At 41.3% G+C, this 26,607-nt stretch overlaps 2 protein-coding genes across 2 annotated transcripts in view; one reads left to right on the top strand and one right to left on the bottom strand.

The window, feature by feature from the left end:
* Positions 1-1,388: 1,388 nt before the first annotated feature.
* Positions 1,389-3,991, top strand: LOC149158994 (uncharacterized). Its single transcript, XM_089433424.1, has 3 exons — positions 1,389-2,925; positions 3,040-3,181; positions 3,306-3,991. The coding sequence occupies exons 1-3, from the start codon at positions 1,443-1,445 to the stop codon at positions 3,799-3,801; spliced, it is 2,121 nt and encodes a 706-aa protein (XP_089289550.1). The 5' UTR covers positions 1,389-1,442; the 3' UTR covers positions 3,802-3,991.
* Positions 3,992-7,246: 3,255 nt separating this feature from the next.
* Positions 7,247-26,607, bottom strand: part of LOC149158992 (uncharacterized) — a 30,940-nt gene continuing 11,579 nt past the window's right edge. The window contains exons 3-6 of the mRNA XM_089434148.1: positions 10,954-11,090; positions 10,674-10,847; positions 10,291-10,386; positions 7,247-7,588 (exon numbers count right to left, since the gene is read on the bottom strand). Of these exons, the coding sequence (XP_089290274.1) occupies positions 7,247-7,588; positions 10,291-10,386; positions 10,674-10,847; positions 10,954-11,090 (749 nt within the window). The remainder of the gene's footprint in view (positions 7,589-10,290; positions 10,387-10,673; positions 10,848-10,953; positions 11,091-26,607) is intronic.

Genomic DNA, 26,607 nt, shown 5'->3' with positions numbered 1-26,607 from the left:
AATTGGAAAACACATAGAGTGAGTTCAAAAGATTGAATTTCTGAAGCAGAGCAGCTGTCGGAAGAGAAATTCGAAGTGAGCTTGTGCAGTGAGGGGCAGGGATAGTATCCGAAGGGAAATCTGTCCCGGACAAAGAATACTAAGCAAAGAAGACAGAGGGAGATCCAGCAGTGGCAGCGCTGTGCCAGAGGGGTTGATGCATGTTGGAAATACTGAGAGGGGGGGTGAATCAGTATTCCTTTTCAATTGTTATTTTTGTCAGCTAAATCATTTATAATTAGAACACAAAATGAACAACAGGAATAAATGATTTTATTAATATAATCTTTACAATAAATCAAGTACAATGTATATAGGGCTCCAACTTGGACTTTTTATGAGGCTCCAACCTCCAAGGCACCAACCCTGTCTTGTCAAGGCACCAACTCCAAGGACACCAATCCTTCCAATTCTGAGGCACCAACTCCAAGGACACCAATCCTTCCAATTCTGAGGCACCAACCCCAAGGGCTCCAACCAGTGTTGCACACATCGCGATTTAATCGCGATAAAATCGGAAAATCGCGATTTTTTCAAAATGACGATTCGAATCGCGATTTTTATCCAAAAAATCGGCGGAAATTTTTTTTAACGATTTTTATCGAAAAAATCGCGATTTTTTAAAAAATCGCGATTTTTTCGAAAAAATCGCGATTTTTAAAGAAAAAATCGCCGGGCACGGGGGCAGCGGGCGTTTTATATGGAAATTCGATTTTTATTTTATTCATTCAGCAGTCCGCCGCGGAGGAGAAGGAGGAGAAGGAGAAGAAGGGAGGGAGAGGGTTGCCGTCGCTTGTGGGAGCCGATTTTAGGAGGAATCCAAGCCAAGATCGCGAATTTGTCCATAAACCAGGTATGTAGATTAATTTTTTTTTGTTTTGGTTCTCTAAAAACTTTGTTTTTCATTGTTTTTAAAGAATTTTTGGAAATTTTTCATTGATTTGGGATGGGTTATTTGTTATGACTATGAGAACCAATTTTTGTTTTTTATTTTCTCATTTTCTTTAAACATTGTTTATTTTTTTTTATTTTTCATTGTTTTTTGGGTTTAGAAATTGGGATTTTGGAAATAATTAGCTTGTAATTTTGCAAATGCTAAATTGTAATTTGTATTTACTATTTACTATTATCATTTATGTAATCCTAAATTCCTATTTCCTAATCCTTATTTTTCCATAGGTTTGCAAATTCAAAATTCAAAAACAAACATGCCAAGGAAATTGGATCCTTTCTGGGAATATGGTGACCCTAAAACTCCGAATGATAGACAAAACTTGATTTGCAAGTTGTGTGGAAAGGAAATATTCGGGGGGGTGTACAGGTTGAAGTTCCACCTTGCACAAATCCCTGGACGTGATGTGGGGCCCTGTCTAAAGACAAATGCTGAAATTATCCAAAAAGCCATGAGAGCATTGGGAGAATTAGAGCACACTAGAGACGCCAAAGAAGAACTCAAAAGGCAACTAAGAAGGTCAGTTGAAGGAAGTGGGCCAAGTGGCACAGGTTCTACTGCAGCGTCAGTCAATCCGTTTGCTGCATCATCATATTTTGTTCCTCGAACCACACCTGGTTCACAACCAACTATCGGTTCAATGATGAAAAGAACTGAAAAAGAAAAAGCTGACAAGTTGATGACAAAATTTCTCCTCTGGAGTGATATTCCTTTCAGCATTATAAGGAATAATCCATTTTTCCAACCTACTCTTGATGCTGTTGCCAGTGTTGGCCCGGGGTACAAACTCCCTTCTCTTCATGATTTCAGAGGCCGGCTTCTTCAAGATGAAAAGCGTGACTGCACCCAAAGATTGGAGGATTTTAGGGCATCATGGGCACAAACAGGATGCACTGTTATGTCAGATGGTTGGACTGACCAAAAGGGGAGAACCCTTATAAACTTCTTGGTTAGTTGTCCCTTGGGGACTATGTTTATCAAATCTGTTGATGCAACTCATCAAATCAAAGATGCAAAAAATTTATGTGATTTGCTGGATGTGTTTATTTTGGAGGTGGGTGCAGAAAATGTTGTCCAAGTCATAACGGACAACGCTGCAAATTATGTTGTTGCTGGTAGATTGCTTATGGACAGGCATCCTACTTTATTTTGGACACCTTGTGCTGCCCATTGTATTGATTTGATGTTAGAGGACATAGGGAAAATTCCCTTTGTCAAAGAGGCTGTTGACTCATCAAAAACCATCACAAAATTTATTTACAATCACACATCTGTGCTTAGCTTGATGAGAAAATGCACCAACAACAAAGAGTTGGTGCGCCCCGCCATTACACGGTTTGCGACGAGTTTCATATCTCTTCAATCCCTCTTGAATTCTATGTGGGATTTGAAGAGAATGTTTGTTTCAGAGGAGTGGCGTTCTTCGCCAATGAGCCGCAAACCAGAAGGAGAGGCCGTCTGCAGACTTGTTTCATACCAAGAAGACTTCTGGGCGGGAGTGCAGGAGGTGTGCGCTGTCACAGAACCTTTGGTAAAGGTTCTTCGGTTGGTAGATGGTGAGAAGCCCGCAATGGGCTATTTGTATGAAGCCATGGATAGGGCCAAAGAAGCCATTCGGTCCTACTATGATGACAAGGGAGATGATGGGTTCCAGAGACAACTCCTTCTATGGAAGGTCATTGATGAGCGATGGAACAACACACTCCATCGTCCCATTCATGCTGCTGGCCTTTTCCTGAACCCTGCATTTTCTTATGCATGTGGGTTTAATTTTGATGTTGAGGTCGTGGAAGGATTATTAACCTGTGTCCAGAAGATGGTGAAAACTCCAGAAGAACGTATGGAGGTCTCTAGACAAATTGAGCAATATAAGTTGTCAGGTGGCACATTTGGCTTTGAGATGGCTATCAATGATAGGACGGTTAAAATCCCAGGTATTTTTTAGTTTGTAGTATGTACTTTGTAACTTTGTTTCAAATTTCATTGTTTCTTCAAATTCCATTTTTTTCTTATGTTTATTTAAAATTTTCTTTGTAATTTTGTTGTAGACGCATGGTGGAAGATGTATGGTGGCAGAGTACCCCTTTTGCAAAATCTTGCCGTGCGCATCCTCAGCCAAACATGCAGCTCCTCGGGATGTGAGCGCAATTGGAGTGTATTTGAAAAAATACACAACAAGAAGCGCAATAGGTTAACACTTAAACATTTAAAATATTGCAAATTTCCAAATAAATTTTTGAATTCATTAAAGTTTTAAACAATATTTTTTTTATAATATTAATTATTAATTTATTATTTCATGAACTTTGTACAGGTTGGAGTCCCATAGACTTAATGACATGGTCTATGTCTACTACAATCTTCGATTGTGGGTGAAACAACTAGAGAAGACACCTGATACGGAAGCCATCTCATTGGATGGGATTGACACCACTGCTGAATGGAGGGTTGAGACCGAGAGGCCTCTCATGGATCCCACTGAGGATTGGTTAGTGCAGGATGAGGGGGAGGAGGAGGGGGAGGAGGAGGAGGAGGAGGAGGAGGAGCAGGAGCAGGAGGAGGAGGAGTTGGAGGAGCAGGAGGAGGAGGTGACACCGCCTACCCGGGCTACCCGGGCTACCACTACCACCAGTAGAGGACGTGGTCTCCGTCCACCTCAGCCTCTTGTAGCTGCTACTACTAGTTCTTCAGCTTCTAGAGCACGTCAGACTCCACTGCCATTTCCACCACCACAGGCACCAGCTTCTACATCTAGAGGGAAAGAGAAAGCTGTGCCATATTCTCGCAAGAGGGGCAGAGGAAATCAATAGGATTAGACTTTCATTTTATTGTATATGACATTATGACATGATGAGATACATTATCATATTTTTTGTTGATATTTTGAGGCTGAGTTGGACTTGGGACTCAGGACTTACTATTCAGGACATGATTCAATGTTATGTGTGATTTTAGCGCTAGAAATGATATTGAACATCTTATATATTAGTTTTTTTATCATATTTATGTGTCAATGTATTTATTTTATGTTGTAGATGGTTTAGATATTAAAAAAATTGAAAAAAAATGAAAAAAAATGAATATTTTTGTGCCAAACGATTTTTTCCGATTTTTTTCCCGATTTTTTCCCGATTTTAACGATTTTTCCGATTTTTTCCCGGCGCCGATTAAATCCCGATCGCGATGTGTGCAACATTGGCTCCAACCCTCTGCTATATATTGTCTAGATATGTTTGATAGTTATTCTTTGCTCCCAACATCTTCTTCACTGAATTTTGTCTATCTACACGTTCACTACTACATCAATGACAGCGTGTCTTCATATGAAGGAGTCTTCACAACTCTTCATATTGCCCTAACAGAGTCTGCAAAGTTACCTCATGATGATTTCAAATAGGCATCATGATCTCCAATAATGTTTCCAAGATTTGTTGAAGCTTTCCAACAAGATATATGCGCTAAGCCTCAATGTATGCACAAAAGCAATTCTCTATTTTCAAGTTTCTTTTCTTTACTGTTGTAGTAATTGTTTCAAGCGTGATTGCTTCTCATTGTTCTTGCTATCGCGATCTCTTACTTCCCAGAAACAGACTCACAAACGCTTCAATGCTGGTGCTGGCTACTTCTCCCTTCAAACGATGTCAGATGAAACTTTATTTTTCCCCTTCACAGAATTGTTCTTCAAGTTGTGTTATGTACTTGATTAATTCATCACAAGTCTAAGCCTTTCAAAGATTAACCCAATCAACAGAATTGCTTCGTCCTTCGGCTTCCTCTTGTCCTGCTGGACCTTCAGCTTCCTTCTGTCCTACTGGACCTTCGGCTTCCTTCTTTCCTCCTGGACCTTCGACTTACTTTTGTCCTTCTGCTTACTTCTCTCTCACTCGATCTTCGGCTTCTTTTGTACCTTCATCATCTGCCAGACCTTTGGCTTCTCGACCTTTCGACTTCTTCTTTCGTTCGCTTGACCTTCTGGCTTCCTCTGTTCCTTCAAGTTCACGAGTTGTGAATTGTTACCTCTTCTCTGTGATAGATGCTCAAGATACATTACCCATATGGAGGTCCCACATGCCACATCATCACCTTTAATCGCAATCGCAACTTCCGGAGGTCTTCTCATAACATAGTCAATCCCCTACGGCTGACGGAGCGGATGCGATATGATCTTAAGCAGTTGTTAATAAACCTGTCGGGTCCACAGCCTTATCGCAATTGACGGTTTGCAGGACTTCAACTGGCACATGGATTAAAAACGGCCTTAACCCTCGTAGTTGACAGTGATCGAAGGGTTGACTATGAGATCGACGACTAGGATTGAGTACGAGACTTTAGCCACGATCAAGGAAGTCCGTACTTTACTACCCCCGCTCTTCCGATAGTTGTTGCTCCTGTGACTTCTCTTAACTCTTTCGCTCTTTCGATAGTTTTCTTCTTTACTCCTCTGTTATCATTGTTTCTCTTTGTTCTTTTGATAACACTTACCCTTGGGCATATGCGATAACCTGCTTCTCTTGCTCCGATGACTTGTTTCTTTGATGGCTTTCGATAAACTCTTCATCTTACTCTTTGGCTTCTTGCTCCTGTTGCTTTACTGGATCTACTGCGTCATTTGTTGTTCAATTGTTGATCAATTGACCTCTTGCGTCATTTGTTGTTCAATTGTTGATCAATTGACCTCTTGCATCATTTGTTGTTCAATTGTTGTTCAATTGACCTCCTGCGTCATTTGCTGTTCAATTGACCTCCTGCGTCATCTGTTGTTCAATTGTTGTTCAATTGACCTCCTGCATCATTTGCTGTTCAATTGACCTCCTGCTGTTCAATCCACTTGGGTCCTCCATCTCATCATATCATCATATATCAAACTTTCATCACTATGAGCATTATGATCAATGGGCATCAATGGGCAATCATGTATCAAAGAATTTTCCATCACAAACACTGCTATATTGACATCAATGACAACCTAGATTAATAATCTCCCCCTTTGTCATTGATGGCAATATTCTTCTTCTCCCCCTTTGACATCAATGGCAAAGGAGTGCACAAGGACTCCCCCTGTCGAACTGCTTTTGTTCTTTATGAATAGTATATTTTTATGGGTATGTTACTCCCCCTGTCGTGGTGCTCTTCTTTTTACTCAAGATAGAAGGATTTTTGCCTCATCATCAACTAGCACATTATCCCCTCTTCATGTCTCAGAACTTCTTCATAATGCTTTCAACAATGCTTAAAGATGCTCCATTTCAATGCTTCCAAATAGGCTCCAAATAGCCATACACCAAATGTTCAAGTCCAAGTTTTTATGCTTTTGCAATGCGAATTTTGTTGTCTTCACAGTCAGAATTAAGGAGTCTTTATAGTCTAAATCAAGAGAAGATGCCACTGTCATTCTCGCTATCTTTCTTCAAATCAGGATTCCTTTGTATCTTTGTGCTTCTCCTTAAGTTACTGAGCTATATTTGACTGCACAACATTCTCCTTTCTATAGTCCTTTTGATGAGCCATCTTTTCCTTGTGTTCTTGTAAAAGTCTCTGCAAGTTATCTCCACTAGCAGATTTTGATATCCAATCTGTGACTGTCTTTTAAATTCTTTTACTGGTTGACAACTTTTTGCAATGCTTCAATTATGCTAGATTCTTCCAACTGCTCTTGCTTCAAGTTCCATTCCCAGATGTGTTTGTTTGTTTGAAGGTTGCCTCTATTACTATCCTTGACTTACCTGTTCTCACATTATATCCCTGAGTCGAGACATTCAACTTCTGTAATACCAACAACATAGTTATTTGCCCCATTTCTCTAGCATTGGATGGCCTTCTCTGCTGCTCCAAATTTTTCTTAGTGATTAAGTGGAAAACATCTTCAACAACAATCCAAACAATGGTTACAAGATCATGTTCTTCAATGTAGTGCTCCTGAGAAATGATCTTTATCAAAGGATGATTGTTAATATAGCTCAACAAGGATTTCATAAGGACCCTTTCATGAATAGCTTCTGTAATAATGATCAAAAATCACAAGCTCCCCCTAACTGTATGCATGGTCTCTTTTTGGCAGAATCCCATCATCAAACACTTGAAATATCAAGAATATCTTCATCAAGTCAACAACATGTGTTGTTGGCTGGAGGGTTCAGGAGATTTTCAGATTGTATTTTCTTTCTTCTCCATACTTGTGTAACTTTCTTTTCTGGCATGGTTCTAGCTTTAGAAGGTGCCCAAATCAAGTTACAATTACGTCCCATATGACCAATGTTATGACACTTGAAGCATTCTATGTTGACCCTTGTTCTTCAAAGCAAAGATTTGACTCAAGTTGTTTACTTGATACATTCCAATCAACTTGTCATACATTTCCTTAGATTTCTTCAAGTTGGAGACATTGGTGATGAGATGGTCTCCAAGAGAATCAAGGATAGTCTTCTTATCCTTGACTTCTCTTTTCTTGTATCTAGTCTTGATAGCAGCATTCAAACTTTCTAGTGGATTTGCTGCCTCACCTTCAGTATATTCTAGTGCATCATGCTCCTCAAGAGTAATATCCAACCTTGCCTTCCATGGACCAAAATTTGAAGCATCATTCAGTTTCTCTTCATTCTTGAAGTAAAAAGAAGACATCTTGATCATGTCAAACAAATTTCAGCAACAAATAGGACAACAAATAAGATCTCCTTATTTCGGCAGCAAATAAGACAACAAATAAGATCTCCTTATTTCGGCAGCAAATAGGACAAGAAATAAGATCTCTTTATTTCAGCGGAAAATAGGACAGCAAATAAGATCTCCTTATTTCAGCAGCAACTAAGGACTCCTTATTTCAGTAGCAAATAAGAAGTGACAACTCTTTATCTTCTTGGGCTTGTCTTCACCAAAGCTTTGATACCATGTTAAAATCTGATGTTCTATGTTGTAACAATCACTTATTACAAAACTTCTTTATGCTGCAATATTAGTTAAGCAATTGTAGATAGAACATAAACCAAATGCACAATGAAAAACAACCAAGAATAGAATGAGACACAGAGAATTTAAGTCCAATGACCAGGAGAAAAACCAACCAGATTCTTTTTCTATTAGATATCAATTGCTCAGCAAAGATACAAAGTACAATGAGAGAGCAAGAGAATGAGTAAGTTCACCCAAATTTGAACAAGTTGTAGCATGAAGATCATTGATAGCAGCAGCTGATGCAAATACTGAATCAACCTTCAAGTTCTGCTCTTACTCTCCAAGTCTCTCTTCCTCGCAATCTTCTTCAAGTCTCTCCAACTCTATCTCTCAATTTTGAATCCTTCTTTCACAATGCACAATTAATGAGGGGAAAAGATATGAGGTACATATATATAGGAGAGGAGCAACGAATTCATGCCATAAAGGAGGAGCAAGTCTTAGAGTAACTCGTATGCCAAATATGGAAGAGTAACTTAAGCCATTATGGAGAGAGGCAACACATGCCTTCAAAGAAGGAATCTCGCATGCCTTGAGGAGTGTAACCCATGTCCTTTTAGGAAGAGTAACTCAAGCCATTAAGGAGAGAGGGTAACAAATGTCATTTAAGGAGAGATACGCATGCCTTTGTAACTTATGCATTTAAGAGAGCGTAACATATGCTTTAAAGAGTGCATAAGAGGAATCTTTTATGACATGCCTTCAATGAATGTGTAAGAAAAATATGCCAAGTCTTTAATGAGAGAGTAATGTAGAGTCATGAGAGACATTAAGGAGAGAGGGGAGTGAAGTATTAACGTAAGGTGATTTGAACTTTTTTTTTTATAATAATAACATAAAATCATAAGGATAATGATAATATTGATGATTAAGTAAAAATTGAACAATTAGGATTGATTAATGATAGTTTGAGTGATTTTCCATCAACTATACTTGATTATCAATTGATACAAGGTGATTTACTATTTTTGGAAAGTCATAATTGAAATGCTAGAAATGGCTTTCTATTTTTAGAAAGTCACTCCAGAATTGTCAGAAATGAAATTTTATTTAAGGAAATTCATCTCTCAGCTGTCAATTTTCAACATGAATTTCATCCTTGATAATGAGCCTTAAAATTTCATATATCCATCGATGAGAACTTTACATGACTACAGAGAGAAACCTGCCCAGAACTTTGTATATCCACAGAAGAAAGTCTGCCCAGAACTTGTGTAATCATAGAGAGAATTTGCATAACTAGAGAGAGAAGAACTTTGTATAGTCACAGAAAACTTCCTCAGAACTTCGCTTGAAAGCCACAGGAAACTCACATATCACAGAAGTATGGTGCTACAGGAAACTTGCATATCGCAGAGAGAAGTGCCACAGAATGCTTGCATCATTACAGAAGATTGTCCCTCAAATATCTTTCATACCACAGAAGATAAGTGCCTCAAACATATCTGAATTTGTCCTCCATAGAAGAGATGCGAACTGGTTGCAAATGGTGGAGAAGAGATGCCAATATATAGTTGTTTCCATGTCTGAAAAGATGCCTCTCAAGACAGAACCAACTTGTCATCTGGAGGGCTGATTTGGCAGTTGGGATTTGACCAAAGGTACATCAAAATTTAATTTTCTTTTTCTTTAGAATGTCCAAATAGGACATGACAAAAATAATTTTCTTTTTGACTCAAATGAATTCTTTTTTACTCTTTACAAGATCATGATAATGAAGACCGAACCTAATTACAACTTCAACAGTTCGTAAACACAGTGGAATACTCAGAATATCTGAAATATAAAAGTATCCATTATAGGATAGTAATATTTATATAAAGAATGTTTGAATACAAGAGATATGAGATATTGTGGTTACAAATGAGGGTCCGCTTATATACCTAGGCAGGTGTCCCTTCATGAATGGTCATGTTCTTAGAGACATGCCTCTTCTATACTAATGATTATTTAATTAATCATTACTATGATTATTATTATTATTTATTTATATTATTTTTATCTAAATTATATTCATAACATGTACATATTGCAATATCGATAATTAAAAGAAGTTTTTTATTTAATAATAATATAGACATTGAAACAGGGCATCAATTCTCCAACAGAAGCCAGCAAAATACAAACTTTAGTATGCCTGTCAGGCCTTCTCTGCCTAAGTATAGGTAGATCACTGCATAAGATCAAAAGGCATTGTACATGTATTTCCAATCAGATTTTCTGAAACATGACACTACTGCAGGTTATTTGTAGGAACGACAGTCGATGATTATTTGCAATAATGTCCTTGAGACAGCTTGTAAACAGGTGTGAAAAACATTACATTTGTGTTCCTTTTGGTTTTGACTTACACTTTCAAACTGCAGGGGTTCAGCATTATCAAAAAAAACCTTCGTTTTTTTAGTACAAGACCCAGCAAGGAAAATTCTCAAATACTTCAAATTTCCCTGTCTGTGGAAGTAATATAGCAAATAAGTTTTGCCATAATGGGTTACAAAGCTTGCTTCACAATTCTAGCTGTAATTTTTTATTGATTCTTCTTTTCTTCATTATCTGTTATTGTCATGGGAAATCAGTTGTGATGGGAAAAAAAAATGAATACTCTTCACACTAGTGAAAATGATTCTCTACCCAGCTTCCAATGTAATAGTACTTTTCATTTTTGCATGTGAAAATCTATAACAAATCAAAATGAAAATGGGAAGACCAAAAAGTATATGATCTAGATTCTAACCTGTCCAAGAACTGTCCAAGGTTCTTCATTTGGTACTATACGAACTCGAATAAACTCTGCATCATTTATTATGTTATCTGCACGAAAATGTTGCAAATAATCGGCCTGCTGCAATGCAGAGGAGAACTGAGAAAGTGAAGACACTGTTAAAGGAGTTGACAAGCCTGTTCCACGCTGCCACAACAGAAAAATAGTCATTTGCCTCAAAAACAGATATCATCTTGAAATCCAACATAAACTTGCACTTAGTAAGATTGAAAGCATAACCACACTACCCTACCTGGTCTAACAGAATTATACGGTATTCTTCACAAGCTTTCTTCAGCCATCCACTAGCTTCTTGTGGGCGTGGACTTTCAAAGCCTGGTCCTCCTTGTAAGTAAAGAAGGTATGGAAGTGATTTTTCTTCATTCCCAGCTGTGAAGATACATTGAACATACTTGAATAATTAGAAAGCAATTGCTTTAAGCTGTAAAATTATGAAATTGTCTGGATCAAACTGTGAAGGGGAGTGATCTCTTAGGCTTGTTGTACTTTAAAAAATTGCATATTTTAATAACAGAGAATAGAGTGTGACTGATGATGGTCATATTACTCGAGAATTGGCTAAAATCAGTAAATTCTAGGAAATCTAATTACAGAAATCACAATCATAGAAACCTAACAACCTCATCTTTTACCAGTTCTATTGTCAGCTTTTGGGGTTACTCTAAAAGCGTTTACACAACTTTTCAAGGTGCTTCATGAGATTCGGGGCACATGGTGTATTATCAGAGCCTACATGGTCCGAGATGGATTGAGACATGGGAGATGGTCCATGATGGAATTACACAATGGCAACGATTTGCTCAGAGATGGCTTGAGTTCTATTTGTGTTGACTTGGTATTTTTCCCTAGAACATTGCAGTTGGTGTTGGCTTGGCATTCTTCCCTAGGCAATTGGAGTTCTCTTGACAACTTTGGGGACATCCTACATCATGGCCACATGGAAAGGTTCACTTACCTAGAGAATGCGCTACTTGGGAGTAGGAGATTTGCTGGGGGGAGAAATTCTGGGTTGTTGTTGTTGGGCTGAAGCTGCTGGAGAAGAAGAGACTACTGAAATTTGTCGAATCATATTGGAAGGTTGACTTGGTGGACGAGGAAGGTCTTTTGGTCTAGGTTCTTGGTCTATCTCAACTTGAATTTTCCAGTGGAAGAGTTTGACTGGGTTTTCCCTATAGAGGGGTTTTAGCCGTAGCAGGGTGCCTACATCTGGTGTCTTGATCTTTGTGTTTTGTTTTTGATAATTGCTTGATGAAACAAATATAAAAGAACATAAAAAAGTTGATAAGAACACAAAAATATCACAAGTAATTATCAACATAAGCAAATTTTTCTACCTTTCTGATTTTCTAACAAGGGAGATGTTATCATGTAACTTTACGTGACAACAAAAAATTAACTAACTAACTAACTATATATATATATATATATATATATATATATCAAAACAATGCAGTTTCATCTTAAACTTGAATCTATCAAACACCAAGAGGGATAAAATTTCTTAAGGTGTAACTTTTTTATCATTTAATATGAAAGAATTAATACATGACATGGAATTAAATGATAGAAAAATTTACAACTTAATAAATTTGATCCCTTTGAGCATTTAAGAGATTTGGGTTTAAGATGAATCTACGCTTGTGTTAAACCCAAAAACATAAATACGTTGAATTAAAAAAAATGGAGATACGAGTCTAAGATGGATCTACACTTAGTGTTAAACCCAAAAGTATAAATACATAGAATTAAGAAAAATGGAAGCAACAATATATCTTGATTTGACTCTAAAGGAATGTTTGGAATTCCTTCAAAATATATATAACTTGAGAAAAGGTTTGCATCTCAAGACATTTGATTCTCTTAACGCTTGATAGATCCGGGGTTAAGATGGCTCTATGCTAGTGTATGATAAGTTGCCCTAGAAGGACTGGAAACTTATCTAGACAATCTAGTATATTTTCTCCTTGGATTGCCTAGAAGATTGAGCTATTAAGTAAGATATTGTCCTCTTTCCACTGTTGTTTTATTATATGTTTCATAACAGCCCTGTTAACCCTCTATTAGTAGGGGTACATAGTTTTTCAGTGCAGAATTCACCACCATTATAATCCCAAGGTCACAAGTTAAAGCCATACAAAAACTATGCGAGGCCCTGTATTCAATATCTTAGACCTGTATTGTGTCAGTTTGAGTCCATTTTGTTTGGTCGAACAATGTCCCCTCCCTTGAAAGCTTCACCTAGGCAATCTCATCTCTAATTGGATTGGAGAACCTTGATGGACTTCACAGGAGGACTCATGGTTTTATGGGAGCCTACATTTGTGGGGGTGATCACTGGTGTATGGGCCAGTCCAGCCCACGTCAACGTGTTCCTATGTCATTCCATATGGTTAGTGTCTATAGAATCTATAGGTGACCTTAACCTTGGTGTAGTATTACTAGTGACTGCTCTCACAGTATAGCAATAGCTTGCAACAACTTTTACGTTTCCCAAGGCAGGTCACAGTTTCCAATGCAAAATGGTCAAAGTGGTCAAAAAGCCAACCTAGTTTCAGATTACAAAGCATGACTAGAAGATTCCATGTCATGTAGAAATTTTCCAATCAAAGCATCTGGTGAAAAATTATGGCTTAGTCAAACTTGGTCAGCGAGATAAGGGATATATTCCAAGTGAATTTTTAGACAAAGCATTGGGCAAAAACTTGAATGTGTTATGTCAAAACTGATACAACACAACGAGATGAACAATACCCAGGTGTCAAAATTTTGAGATCATGCAAGGCGTTAGAGATTAGGAACAGGGGTAGGATGATGTGGCAGCCAAGGTGATGATGTGCCAATGCCCAAGATGATCGACAAAAACAAAGACATACTCAGTACAAATCAAAACCGGAGTAGAAAAACCCGTGTTTTAGATTGCCAAAAGGACAAGGACATTGGAGATCCAGCATTAAGAGGCTAAGTCGAATTGTCAAGGGAGAAGTCAAAGTGGAATTGAGTCAAAAAGTAGCCATTGGGTCAAATCTAGTTGTTGGAGAAGGGTCCACTAGCCATTGCAACTAACGTAGACCAAGAAAATAAGAGGATGTACTCAAAATATAGCCAGTAAAAGGAAATAATGACCAAGAGACCAAGTCGAGCCTCCAAAAACAATTCGCACCACCATTTGTAGACAAATCGAATGGGAGATGGGCCACGTAAGCTAAACATTGAGGAGGAGGTTACTGTTGATTTGTGATATTCCTGCTTAGCAATTTTGTTAAGTACATTACCATTTTTGCCAATTTTGAAGTTTTTCCATCTTAGACTTAGGAAAGTGGGTTAGGAGGACCCCACTTGGAATTTTGGCTTAAGGAGGCTCCAACATAGGAAAAGGAGGCAAATCAAATTCCTAGTGGAAGGTGGGGGCCACCCCAAGAGGAATACGCACCCCTTGGAGAAAAACGCACTTGTGGAGAGAGAGGGAGAAGAAGGGGGCCGATGTATGGGGCCCACATGGAGAGAAAGAGAGAACTCAAGGATAAATAGAAGGATAAGGCATCATTTGAGGGCTTTTGATCATTTGACAAACAAACTCTCTTGTACGCTTGAGTTGTTGAGCCAAGTCTACGAAGTGTAATTCAGCACACTAGATTTCCGAGGGGAGATCTCAACTCCTTCTTCGATGGACTTCGAGTGCCACCCTAGGGGAGCCTTTGCTATGATTATGGAGTTGTTCCAGAGGAATTCTACAGGGAGATTTAAGCTAGGTTGGAGCAGACTGGGCACAGGAAAGGACCACACACTCTTGTGGGGAGAGAGCTTCAAGGAAGAGCTGATTCCGGGAATTTAGGGGCACATTCCCTTGGTATTTAGCAGCATTTTTGTAGTGGATTGACGGGCAAATTGGGTGGCCATTCTTTAGGCCGAATTTCTCATTCTTGGGTATGCACAAGGTGGCTTGATTGGGGCCTGCGCAATCACTAGAGGAGGGCATTCGTTGTGGAGGCTTGACCGAGAGTTTGGGGCTGAGTTTGCTAGGAGACATAAGGAGAATTATTGGAGGGTCTTCTCAGCTATTTTGGAGGGCTTTGGCAGCAGATTCTTAGGTAGTGCGAATTACCCAGCTAGAGGAGGAGCTCGCACTAATTAGGGGTAATTTCGGAAGGTTGGAACTAGGCCCAACCCTTTCTGGGTCTTTGTGGGTTTAATGAGGAGAGCCCAAGGTTAATTTTACAAAATTTTCTAAGCACTCTAGAGGGGTCAAACAACAGTCTCTTCCCAGCCAGCAGTTGCAGATTTCTAGGGCCAGCGTAGAGCTTGAAGAGCAGCAGCACATTTTCTCACCTAGGGTTTGTCTAGCTTGCTTTAGCAAGCCCAAGTGCACACATTCCATACATATATTGTACATTCCTCTTGATAATAAAATGGCTCAGCTTGGTGCAATTTTTGGCTAAATTTATGGGTGTTTAATTGCATGTTGAATTTTAGTGTTGTATGTGATGTGTTTTGATTATCACTGTTAATTCCTAGTAGGAATATTACAGTGGTATCAGAGCACTAATTTTGGCTCATCCGTGCGGTAAATCTTCTATGACGACAGAAGAGAAGCAGAACATTACTTATAGGAGGCATAGATACTTAGGGAGAGGGAATTAGAGATCACACCTAATATTGAAGCCCCAGATCAAGAGGTAGAGGAAGCAAACATGGTGGAACCTATGAGCAAAGAGGAGGCAACATTCAATAGCCTCTTGAAGGCTTTGAGTGACCTGGCAAAGGGGTAGAAAGAAATGCTGGAAGAGATTAAGCAGCAGAACCGGGACAAGAGCATCCACCAAGATTTTGTGTTCGGGGAGACCTCGAGAGCTTCCCACCAGTACGATCATCATTCCCCTTTGACTCACCCACACGCTTTCAGTGAGCCAACCAGGACTACATTGCCCATGTTTTTACCTTCAGGAGCTAGTAAGCAGGCTGCACAGGATGAGATGCCCATGGGAGAGTATTTCGGGGAGTGACAGTCAATAGGGGATGAATTTCGAGTTGCACTGAACTTCTAAGATTTCTGCCAGCTCAAGCAGCATGATAGGGTCAAGGGCACAGGAGGCTCAGGCATGCACAATTCAAAGCTACAACGTACGATTGGGAGGATGTATCTCCCCATATTTGATGGTTCATCCAAGTGCATGGCTAGGGCATGGGTGGAGAAGTTCAATACGTATTTTCATCTTAATCGGATGAATGAGGTGGACGCCATCAAAATGGCTACCTTGCACTTGGAGTGAGAGGCACACAATTGGTGGTTCCACGGGTTGACCATGCTAGGGCATGCCAGCGTGACTTCCTATGAGGACTTCACACGAAGGGTTTGGAGTGTTTTGACAAGAGGGATCCGGAGGAACATTTCAGAGAGTTAACCCAGCTCAAGTAGACAGGCAGCCCTGAGCACTACATATCGGAGTTCTTAAGCGTGTTGGTGATGGTGTCGGATTTTTCAGATGCCATAAGGGTCTCCACATTTGTGGAGGGTTTAGTTGAGCCCTTGCATGGGCTAGTGAGGCCAAGCAGGCCCACCACTCTACAGGAGACAGTGAATCGCACAAGGAATTACAGGACGCAATTTCCAAGACTAGGGCACCAATTCCACCACGAGCTCCTTTCCCACAGAGTGGCCGAGACACTAGGCCCCCACCACAAAGAGATGTTTAGGGGCATGGACAGTTGGATGACGAGACTCGGAGAGACCTCCATAGGAGGAAGTTGTACTTCACTTGTTAGGAGCCATGGGCATCGAAGCATAGGTGTACCAAGGGCAAGGGCCATTATACAGAGGTGTTTTCTGACAGTGAGCCAGAGGACGACTTGGAGCAAGAGGATAATGTAGGAGGTGGTGATTTGCATGCCATCGGTGGTAGTGGAGGAGGAGAAGCACCAACCCCCACCTGGTGGAGAACTCTTCAAACCTAAGTTGCACGAAACGGGGAAACAGGTACAAGTTTCCGAAACAAGCACAGGTACGAAAGATGACCCCCCTAAATTTTGGAAACAAGGAAATGTGATATATATATATATATATATATATATATATTAGAATTTAGGACATTTAAGAAATGTTATGTGCAATCATAAAGCATACATGATACATTATAATTTATTACATTTAAAGTTTAAACATTATGATTAAATTTACGTCACATTTACTCATGAATGATCACATAACGAAAATAGCAATATCGGAACATCCAAAATCAACCTTTATTATATATCCAAGTCTCAAAATCAGCGTTTATTATATATATGAGGCTGCAAGTATAATAAAGACTATGAGGTTGCAAGAACTATAAAGACAAAAGACTAATCCTCATCATCATAATCCTCATCAAAAATAGAAGCAGAAGCATGCTCAACAATGGATTGTGGTGCTGAAGAAGATGATGGGCCAATTCCACTTCCAGGTTGGACCTCAATATTCAGGGCAGCAAGAGAGAGATCCAAATCAGCACTTTCTGGATCCCATTCTTTAGAAGGACCACTGTTGTATTTTGGACCCCTACGAGATGCAAGGCAAAGGTTGGAGTGCACATAAACAAGATCATCTGCCTTCTATGAGCCCAACCTATTGCGCTTCACAAAATGAATAAAACCATAGGTACTCCAATTCCTTTTTGTTGATGAAGAGCTTGCCACTTGTGAAAGAACACGAATGGCAAGGTTATGCAAATGTACACCATTTGCTCCATGACAAATCCACCACCTAACTGGATTCATGGTGCTTCTCTCTACCAAAACTGATATATCTGAATAATCATCTAATCCTGCAGCAAAATTGCCAAATTTTTCCTTTACCTCCCTATGTAGATGAGATGGAAACATTCTCATAAGGGCTTTTTTCACCCCATTAGCCACCTTTCTATCCTTATGGGGTGCCTTCTTCTTTCCATTGCTTCGAGCAATAAGCTCTTCATCATAAAATTTGGGGTTCAAGGCATGTGCTAAAGTGTGCAATGGAGTGTTGAAATTGTTCCACCTATCAACAATGATTTTCTTGACTAAATCAGCAAAATGATCATCAACCAACAAAAGCAGTGGAGACTCTTGTGAAATGATTTCCATGGTTTTCTCAACCATGAAATCCATGCCATCATATACCTCTCCTAAGAAAGCTTGGTCAGTGTCATCATTCCGAAGAAGCTCAAATGCAGTGTCAACCTATTGATGCCATGTGGAGGATCTTCCGAGGAGGTGAAGAGTCTTCCTAGGAGCATAATTAACAGTGACGTGACTAGGTGCCATTGATCTAATTGGAGGGGAGTGTGTTGGCTACCCAAAGTAGCCCTAGAGCAACAGACAAGAAGGACATTGTTGATGTGTGATTGGGTGAAGTTTGGAGCCTTATGAATAGCTCTTTGATGGACGAAAGAGGCTACTAGAAGGCAGATTGGAGCTCAGGTATTGACCAGCCTAAAGAGCAGTGTGATGAGCCAGTGTACATGCAACAGAAGTGACTTGCAGCATTGTTAGGTGGCAGCCCTCTTGGGGTCTCGATGTGTAGTGGCATTGATGGACTAAGGCACTACTAGTGAGCAATACGGGAGCGAAGGACTGGCAGGACAAGATACGACATCGAAGTTGCAACGAAGTTTATCATTTTATCTTGTATACCATAGACTATTGTATTATTCGGATTTGGTTTAGTATAATGAAGATTGGGATTGTACAATATTGTACAATTTTGTTAAAACCGTATATATTTATGCATATGTGATTTACTGCTTTATATTTCCGCTGTGCAAAGTAGTTTATGGTTGAGATTCTTGGTTTGGTAGTGTCAGTGATTTTAAGACTCTAACCTAGACCCAAGGTCATGGAAATTCAACGTGGGCCAATGTTATCTGAATGCAATGTCCTAGAGATTATTTGTCTCGATAAGCTTGCATCGTTTGCTTTGAAGTATAAATGCTTGAAGGTCACTTTTCTTTTCTTTCTCTCAACATTGGATGAAGTTGACTTTTTGGGCCTCCTTGATCAAGAAACCAAGTTCTTACTCATCACCATCCTTGACTCCATATCCCAAAGTGAATTAGGCTCTGGTCCCTTTTTACCCTTTTCCCTTTCTCCCTAGGTCTAGCCCCATTAGGTCACCTAGGGCATCAATTTCCTAGGAATTAACCCAAGGAAAATTTTCGATCTCCTATAGGGTATTGCGTTGGTGGGTCCACTCCCTCTCCTCCAAATTCGAGGCAATTCTAACGGTGGATAACGCATCAACTACTATCCCTCATGAGTATCTGCCAGGATTGGAGGGCGCAATTACTAGTAGAGTATTCTACGGACAGGCAGGCTTCTAAGATCCTAGATGGCACCCTTGCAGATGATAGGTTCCGTGTGATGGATGAGGTGATCTACTACAAGAACCGGATCTATTTGGCACCCAGTTCGCAGTTGAGGGAGAGGATTATGCAAGTTTCACATGACTCTCCACTGGCAAGACATCAGGGTTTCCTCAAGACATACAGAGCTATCCGAGAGCGTTTCACGTGGAGGGGCCTCAAGGGGGATGTTTTGAGGCACGTGCAAGAGTGTGATACCTATCAGAGGAACAAGGGAGAGCAGACACACCCCACAAGATTACTGCAGCCTCTTCCCATTCCTGAGAGGAAATGGGAGAGTATATCCATGGATTTTATTACAGGGCTACCAGTAGCATTGGGGCAGGACTACATTTACGTAGTGGTCGACAAGTTGACCAAGTACGCCCATTTCTTCACCATACCCTCCCAGTCATCAGCTTCACAGGTGGCCGAGTTGTTTTTCAGGGAGGTGTTCAGGTTGCATGGTCTCCCCAAGACCATAGTGAGTGACAGGGACAATCGATTTATGGGGGGATTATGGCAAGAGTTGTTTTGGTTGGTGGGGATTGAGCTCACACCCAGTACCAGTTATCACCCACAAATTGATGGCCAGACGAAGATTGTGAAAAAGTGGTTGGAGGGGTACTTGCGCAACTATGTGACCAAGCAGCAGCACGCATGGGTGAAGTGGCTTCACCTTGGAGAGTACTGCTACAACACCACGGTCCACATGTCAATAGGTATGTCTCCATTTTATGCTTTGTATGGTTATGATGCTCTGACATTTGGTGATTTGGTGTTTGGAGACAGCAGGGCCCCAGGGGCCAAAGATTGGATACACGAGAGCCAGGGCATCCTTAAGGCTCTCGAGGATAATTTACAAATAGCCCAAAAACAAAAAAAGATATATGTAGACAGACACAGGGTTGAGAGGCATTTTGAGATTGGGGACTTAGTCTTTCTGAGACTCCAACCGTATAGGCAATCCACTCTGAAACAAAAGGGAGCTAAGAAGCTCAAACCATGTTTCTATGGGCCTTACAGGGTGACCAGGAGGGTTGGAGAGGTGGCCTATGAGCTGAAGCTCCCACTTGGGAGCAAGGTGCACAATGTATTTCATGTTTCATGCCTAAAAAAGGCTTTGGGGCAGCAAGTGACATCGGCTATTGATTTACCCCCATTGGATGATGAGGAGCATTTGGTGTTGGTAACGGAGGCTATTTTGGAGGTGAGCAAGAAGAGGCTCGAGAACAGAATGGTTCAGGAGTTTCTGGTGAAGTGGAAGGACTTTCCAGAGGAGGATGTCAATTGGGAAGTGGAACAGGTACTCCAACACCCATCACTGCAATTGCTTGAGGGCAAGCAACATTTGGGAGGGGAGGACTGTGATATTCCTACTTAGCAATTTTGCTTAGTATATTACCATTTTTTCCAATTTTGAAGTTTTGCCATCTTAGACTTAGAATAGTAGGTTACGAGGACCCTCCCTTGCCATTTTTGGCTAAGGAGGCTCCAACACAGGAAAAGGAGGCAAATTGAATTCCTAGCGGAAGGTGGGGGCCACCCCAAGAGGAATACACACCCCTTGTAGAAAAACGCGCTTGTGGAGAGAGAGGTAGAAGAAGGGGGTCAATGTATGGGGCCCACATGGAGAGAGAGAGAGAGCTCAAGGATAAATAAGAGGAGAATGTTGGAGGTACTACACACCTAGGATCTTCATTACTGGCACATGCGGACACTTAGTTAGAGCATTCACTGACATGCAAGGCTTCAACATTGGAATCTTCACCAGATTGGGGCCTTTGACTGTCCATGCATGCATGGGACTACATGCAAGATCCTTTCTACATGATTTACTCCCTAATTTGCTCCTCATTTCACTCCGCAACTGGCTAGTTCTCTCCGGAACTTGTTGTAGGTGTCGAGTCCTCTCATTGATCACCATTATGGCGCATTACCTTGGGATCTTCACCCAGTGATGCGTATTAGTTGACTCTCATGTTGTATATCATGAGCATTGTAACCTATTTTCTGTTAATCAATAATTATTTTTGTTCTTTCGATTTTTTTAGTGTTTTTGCTCTACAAAGCTATGTGTTCAACCCTTACTAACTAGATTCATCTGTGCAGGTTTTCTAACACATTTACATGGTATCAGAGCCCACAGGTTGCTAGATAAAAGGCGCACCAGTACTTTACTTTGCAAGTATTACAGCTGGGAGATCAAAGATCGACAGAAAAATGGAGTTTCCCAAAGCATCAATCCTAACACCGTACAACTATCACGAATGGAAGGAGCAAATGGCTCGATACCTTCATCAGAAAGGGTTGTACAGGGTTACCATGGTTGCAGAAGTAGAACCCACTTCAGCCATAGAGAAATCCAAGTACCTCAACCGCATGGATGAGGCCCATGGATCCATATGCATGTGCATCTCCCCAGAGTTGCAGTTTCATCTATCTGCCTACAGTACTCCCAATGAGATTTGGAAAAAGGTTGAAAAACTCTACGGGAAACAAGATGACATGAAAGGACATCTGCTCGAAGTGGAGCTACTCTCATTGGATCCACAGAACTATGACAAAATTCAAGACTTCTTCACCAAATACAATGATCTATTGCTGCAACTCAAGGGTTGTCGAATTGACAAATCCAAGGAGGAGAGTCGCCAAGTTCTCTCTATTATATCAAATCTCGGACCAGAATACTCCGTCTTTGTGTCTACATTTCATACAGTAAGGCTCGCAACTAGTAAATCCTACACTATGCCTTCTCTCAAAGAGTACATGGAGTCCCTCACTTTTGAGCAAGATAAACTCATTGGCATGGGAAAAATCAAACCTCCAAAAGCGCATGCACTTGTTGTGCATGATGGCAACCACAATAAAAATCACAGATCTGATTCAAATCAGAAAAATCAGCAGCAAAAAGACAAGGGAAAAGCACATTCCCATCCAAAGAAGGAAGGGTACACCAAGCCCTTCAATGACTCCTCCAGCTCCATAAATGAGAAAGGGAAGAAAGGAGACAAATGCACCTACTGTCACCGAGGATTCCATCCGAAATCCTCTTGCATGAAGAAACAAATTGACCAAATGGCAGAAATCCTTCAGAAGCACAACCTTGGGGACCACATCCCTCAAGGCGCCAAGAAGAAAACTGAGGATCCGCCACACGGGAAAGGTAACAATTTTCATGCTTTAGTTGCAATTAACTCTTCCCCTGATGCATGGATTATAGATTCTGGTGCATCACATCATATGGTTGTTGCAAAGGAAGTCTATTCCTCTTTAGATGCATGCAAAGGACCTCCCATCCTCATGGGAGATGACTCACCTATTGAGGTCACCAGAAAAGGTAGAGTGGAACTTTTACACTGAAGCTTTGAAGATGTGCTTCATGTTCCAAAACTTTCGGTAAACCTGCGTTCAGTTTATCAGATCACTCATTTCGGCACTGGAAAGAGAGTGGAATTCACTCCAGATGCAGTGAACATATATGACCTACATAGCAGCTCCAAAATTGAAACCAATGAGGTAAACAATGGAGCTAGACTCTATACATTTTCTGAATTTATTGAATCTGAATCCTCCTTATTGCTTACACATGCTGATGATAGTAGTAGGCTTTGGCACGAGAGTTTTGGTCACTTAAATTACAAGTATATGCAGTAGCTAAGCAAGCAAGAGATGGTGGAAGGCTTGCCAAATATCAGTTTCTCCAAAGGAGTTTGTGAAGGGTGTGTCCATGGCAAACATCCTAGAGAAAAGTTTGACACCGGCAAGACTCACAAAGCATCCTCTCCTCTAGATCTAATCCATAGTGATCTCATGGGGCCTTTTCCTCATCCTTCCATCAACAAAGCAAGGTATGTGCTTACATTTATTGATGATTTCTCACGATATACTTGGGTGTATCTTCTCAAGGCCAAATCTAAAGTTTTTGCGCACTTTGAAGATTTCGAAGCACTAGTTGAGACACAGTCGGAGAGAAAGATCAAAGCCCTCCGTACAGACAATGGGGGGGAATATGTTAACACAGCACTTTAGAACCTTTGCCTTCCGGCATATAGTTGCAGCACACAATTCCATACACTCCGCGGCAGAACGGAGTTGCTAAGAGAAAGAACCGATCTCTCAAAGAGATGGCTTCCTGCATGTTGCATGCTAAGTCACTACCTCATAAGCTATGGGCTGAAGCACTTAATTGTGCTAACTACATCCAGAATAGATCTCCTCATAGATCTGTCAAGGATCAGACCCCTTTGAGGCTTGGAGCGGCACTAAACCAGAGGTCACCCACTTCCGTGTTTTCAGCTCCCGAGCATGGGCCAGGATCCCCTCTGAAAAGAGGAAAGCTCTTGATCCACAGAGCATTGAGTGCATCTTTGTTGGATACCCTGATGGTGTGAAGGGATACCGACTCCTGATTTCCTCTACGGACAAGCTCATCATTGAGCGAAGTGTCCAATTTGAGGAAAGTCTCTCGCATGCACCTCAATTGCCGCATGCAGACACCTTTTATCTACCTCATGACCAAGTTGATGACTCAGTACACTCAGATGCAGATACAGAGCATGCAGATGCCGAGGTAGAGCATGCAGATGCAAAGACAGAGTCTTCAGATACAAATCCAGTGCATGCATATGATGATCCACATCCAAGCCCAAATCGGGCTTCCAGCAGTGAATCAACTTCCCCTGTCATAAATCAGAGAACAAGGAGCTTAAGTGAGATATATGCACAAGACCACCCAACTGCTAGAAATGGTCTTGTGGGGGATAATTCTGATCCGCGGAGGACTAGCTCAGAGTTTATTGAGCCTCCTCTTGCCCTCACTGCCACTGAACCAACGCCATCTTGGCATTGTCATTTGGTTCAGTCTTCTGATCCGCAGTCTTATGCTGAGGCTGTTGGGCATCCCTCTTGGGAGTCCGCCATGGAGGAGGAGTACAACTCCCTCCTCGAGAACCAGACCTGGGATCTGGTCCCCCTTCCTTCAAGAAGGAAAATTATCCGATGCAAATGGGTCTATAGGACCAAGAGTGTTGCAGATGGGCAAATCACCAGACAGAAAGCCAGGCTAGTAGCCAAAGGCTTCCAGCGAGTGCATGGCATTGATTATGATGAGACCTTTGCTCCAGTAGCAAAGATGGATTCCATACGCCTTGCATTTGCCATTGCGATTGCCCAGGGGTGGGAAGTACATCAGATGGATGTGAAGAATGCCTTTCTTCACGGAGACCTATCTGTGGAGATCTACATGGAGCAGCCACATGGTTTCATTCAGGATTCATCTTTGGTCTGCAAACTGAAGAAGTCTCTCTACGGCCTTAAGTAGGCCCCGAGAGCTTGGTATGCGAAGATGGATTCTTTTCTCTTATCACAAAACTTCGAAAGATGTAAGTCTGATCCGAATGTTTACATGCTCAGGACACATGACTCTCTTCTTATCTTAGTTTTGTATGTGGATGATCTCCTGATCACCGGCAACTCGGCTTCAGCCATTGCTGCAGTCAAGAGGACCTTGCATGATAGGTTCTTGATGACGGACATGGGTCCATTACACTTCTTTCTTGGTCTTGAGATCAGCCAGGATGCCACAGGCATCAAACTCTCTCAAGCTAAGTATGCAAGGGATCACCTCGAGAGATTTCACATCACTGGCTGCAAGCTAGCACCGACTCCTTTTCTGTCTGGGGTCCGCCTTGAGGATGGAGGTGACACTCCATTAGTTGACAGTACTCTCTACCGACAGCTAGTGGGGAGCTTACTGTACCTCACCCACTCCAAACCAGATCTCTCATATGCAGTAGGGGCAGTTTCTAGATACATGCAGGAGCCGCATGAGCTACACTGGAAAGTTGCCAAGCGCATCCTCCAATATGTGCAGGGCACCATGACCTTCGGGATTCACTATGCAGCAGGCATTGCATTGAATCTCCTTGGCTTCACAGATTCTGATTGGGCGAGCGACAGCATTGATCACAAGTCCACCTCTGGATATTCACTCAGTCTAAGATCTGGCCCTATCTGTTGGTCGAGCAAAAAGTAGGTTGCTATTGCTCTTTCTTCAGCTGAGGCCGAGTACAGAGGAGTAGTCAACATCACCATTCAGGCTTTGTGGCTACAGCACTTCCTCACTGAGTTGGGCGTCCAGTTCCACCAGCCCACTGTCATCTGGTGTGACAACCAAAGCACTCTCAAATTTTGCAGGGATCCAGTACAGCGGTAGCGGACGAACTTCGAAGCACATAGAGATCCATATGCACTACATCAGAGACTTAGTACATGATCGGGTCATTGATTTGCAGTTCTGTCCTTCAGCAGAACAGACTGCAGACATCTTCACCAAGACATTCACTAAGCAGAAGTTTCACTCTCTGCGCGATCGTCTTGGAGTGAAGGACACAGTTGCTTAGCAACTATCTTTTCTTCCTCTTTTCTTTTGATTACATTGTATTTTGAGGGGGGGGTTTCCCACGAGGTTTTCCCTCTTTCCTCAATTTTAGTACAAGTTGCACTGTATTTTGGGTGACCTTTGGCCTTAGTTGCCAGGGCCCATTTTCTATTTTTCCCCATAGTGGTGTTCAGGGGGGGTGTTGGAGGTACTACACACCTAGGACCTTCATTACTGGCACATGCGGACACTTAGTTAGAGCATTCACTGACATGCAAGGCTTCAACATTGGAATCTTCACCAGATTGGCGCCTTTGAATGTCCATGCATGCATGGGACTACATGCAAGATCCTTTCTGCATGATTTACTCCCTAATTTGCTCCTCCTTTCACTCCGCAACTGGCTAGTTCTCTCCGGAACTTGTTGTAGGTGTCGAGTCCTCTCATTGATCACCACTATGGCGCATTACCTTGGGATCTTCACCCAGTGATGCATATTAGTTGACTCTCATGTAGTATATCACGAGCATTGTAACCTATTTTCTGTTAATCAATAATTCTTTTTGTTCTTTCGATTTTTTAGTGTTTTTGCTCTGCAAAGCTGTGTGTTCAACCTTTACTAACTAGATTCATCTGTGCAAGTTTTCTAACACATTTACAAAGAAGGCATCATTTGAGGGCTTTTGATCATTTGACAAACAAACTCTCTTGTATGCTTGAGTTGTAAGATTTCTGAGGGAAGATCTCAACTCCTCCTTCGGTGGACTTCGAGTGCCGCCCTAAGGAAGCCTTTGCTACAATTGTGGAGTTGTTCTGGAGGAATGTACAGGGAGATTCAAGCTACCTTGGAGCAGGCTGGGCACAGAAAGGGAACACACTTGTGGGGAGAGAGCTTTAGGGAAGAAATGATTCAAGGAATTTAGGGGCACATTCCCTTGGTATTTAGCAGCATTTTTGCAGTGGATTGACGGGCAGATTGGGTGGCCATTCTTTAGGCTGAATTTCTCATTCCTGGGCATGCACAAAGGTGGCTTGACTGGGGCCTGCGCAATCACTTGAGGAGGGCATTCATTGTGGAGGCTTGACCGGGAATTGTTAGTTTTTGTAGCATCGGAGGTGTTCTAGTCTCGAAACTTTGTGGAGAGGCTAAAAC

This window comes from Pinus tabuliformis, chromosome 5_2 (genome assembly GCF_031772625.1).
Source record: "Pinus tabuliformis cultivar Carrire ecotype Pingquan chromosome 5_2, CPIR1, whole genome shotgun sequence".
Taxonomy (NCBI): Eukaryota; Viridiplantae; Streptophyta; class Pinopsida; order Pinales; family Pinaceae; genus Pinus; species Pinus tabuliformis.
Note: the sequence above shows the minus strand (reverse complement) of the source record. Positions and strands in the feature narration are given on the sequence as shown.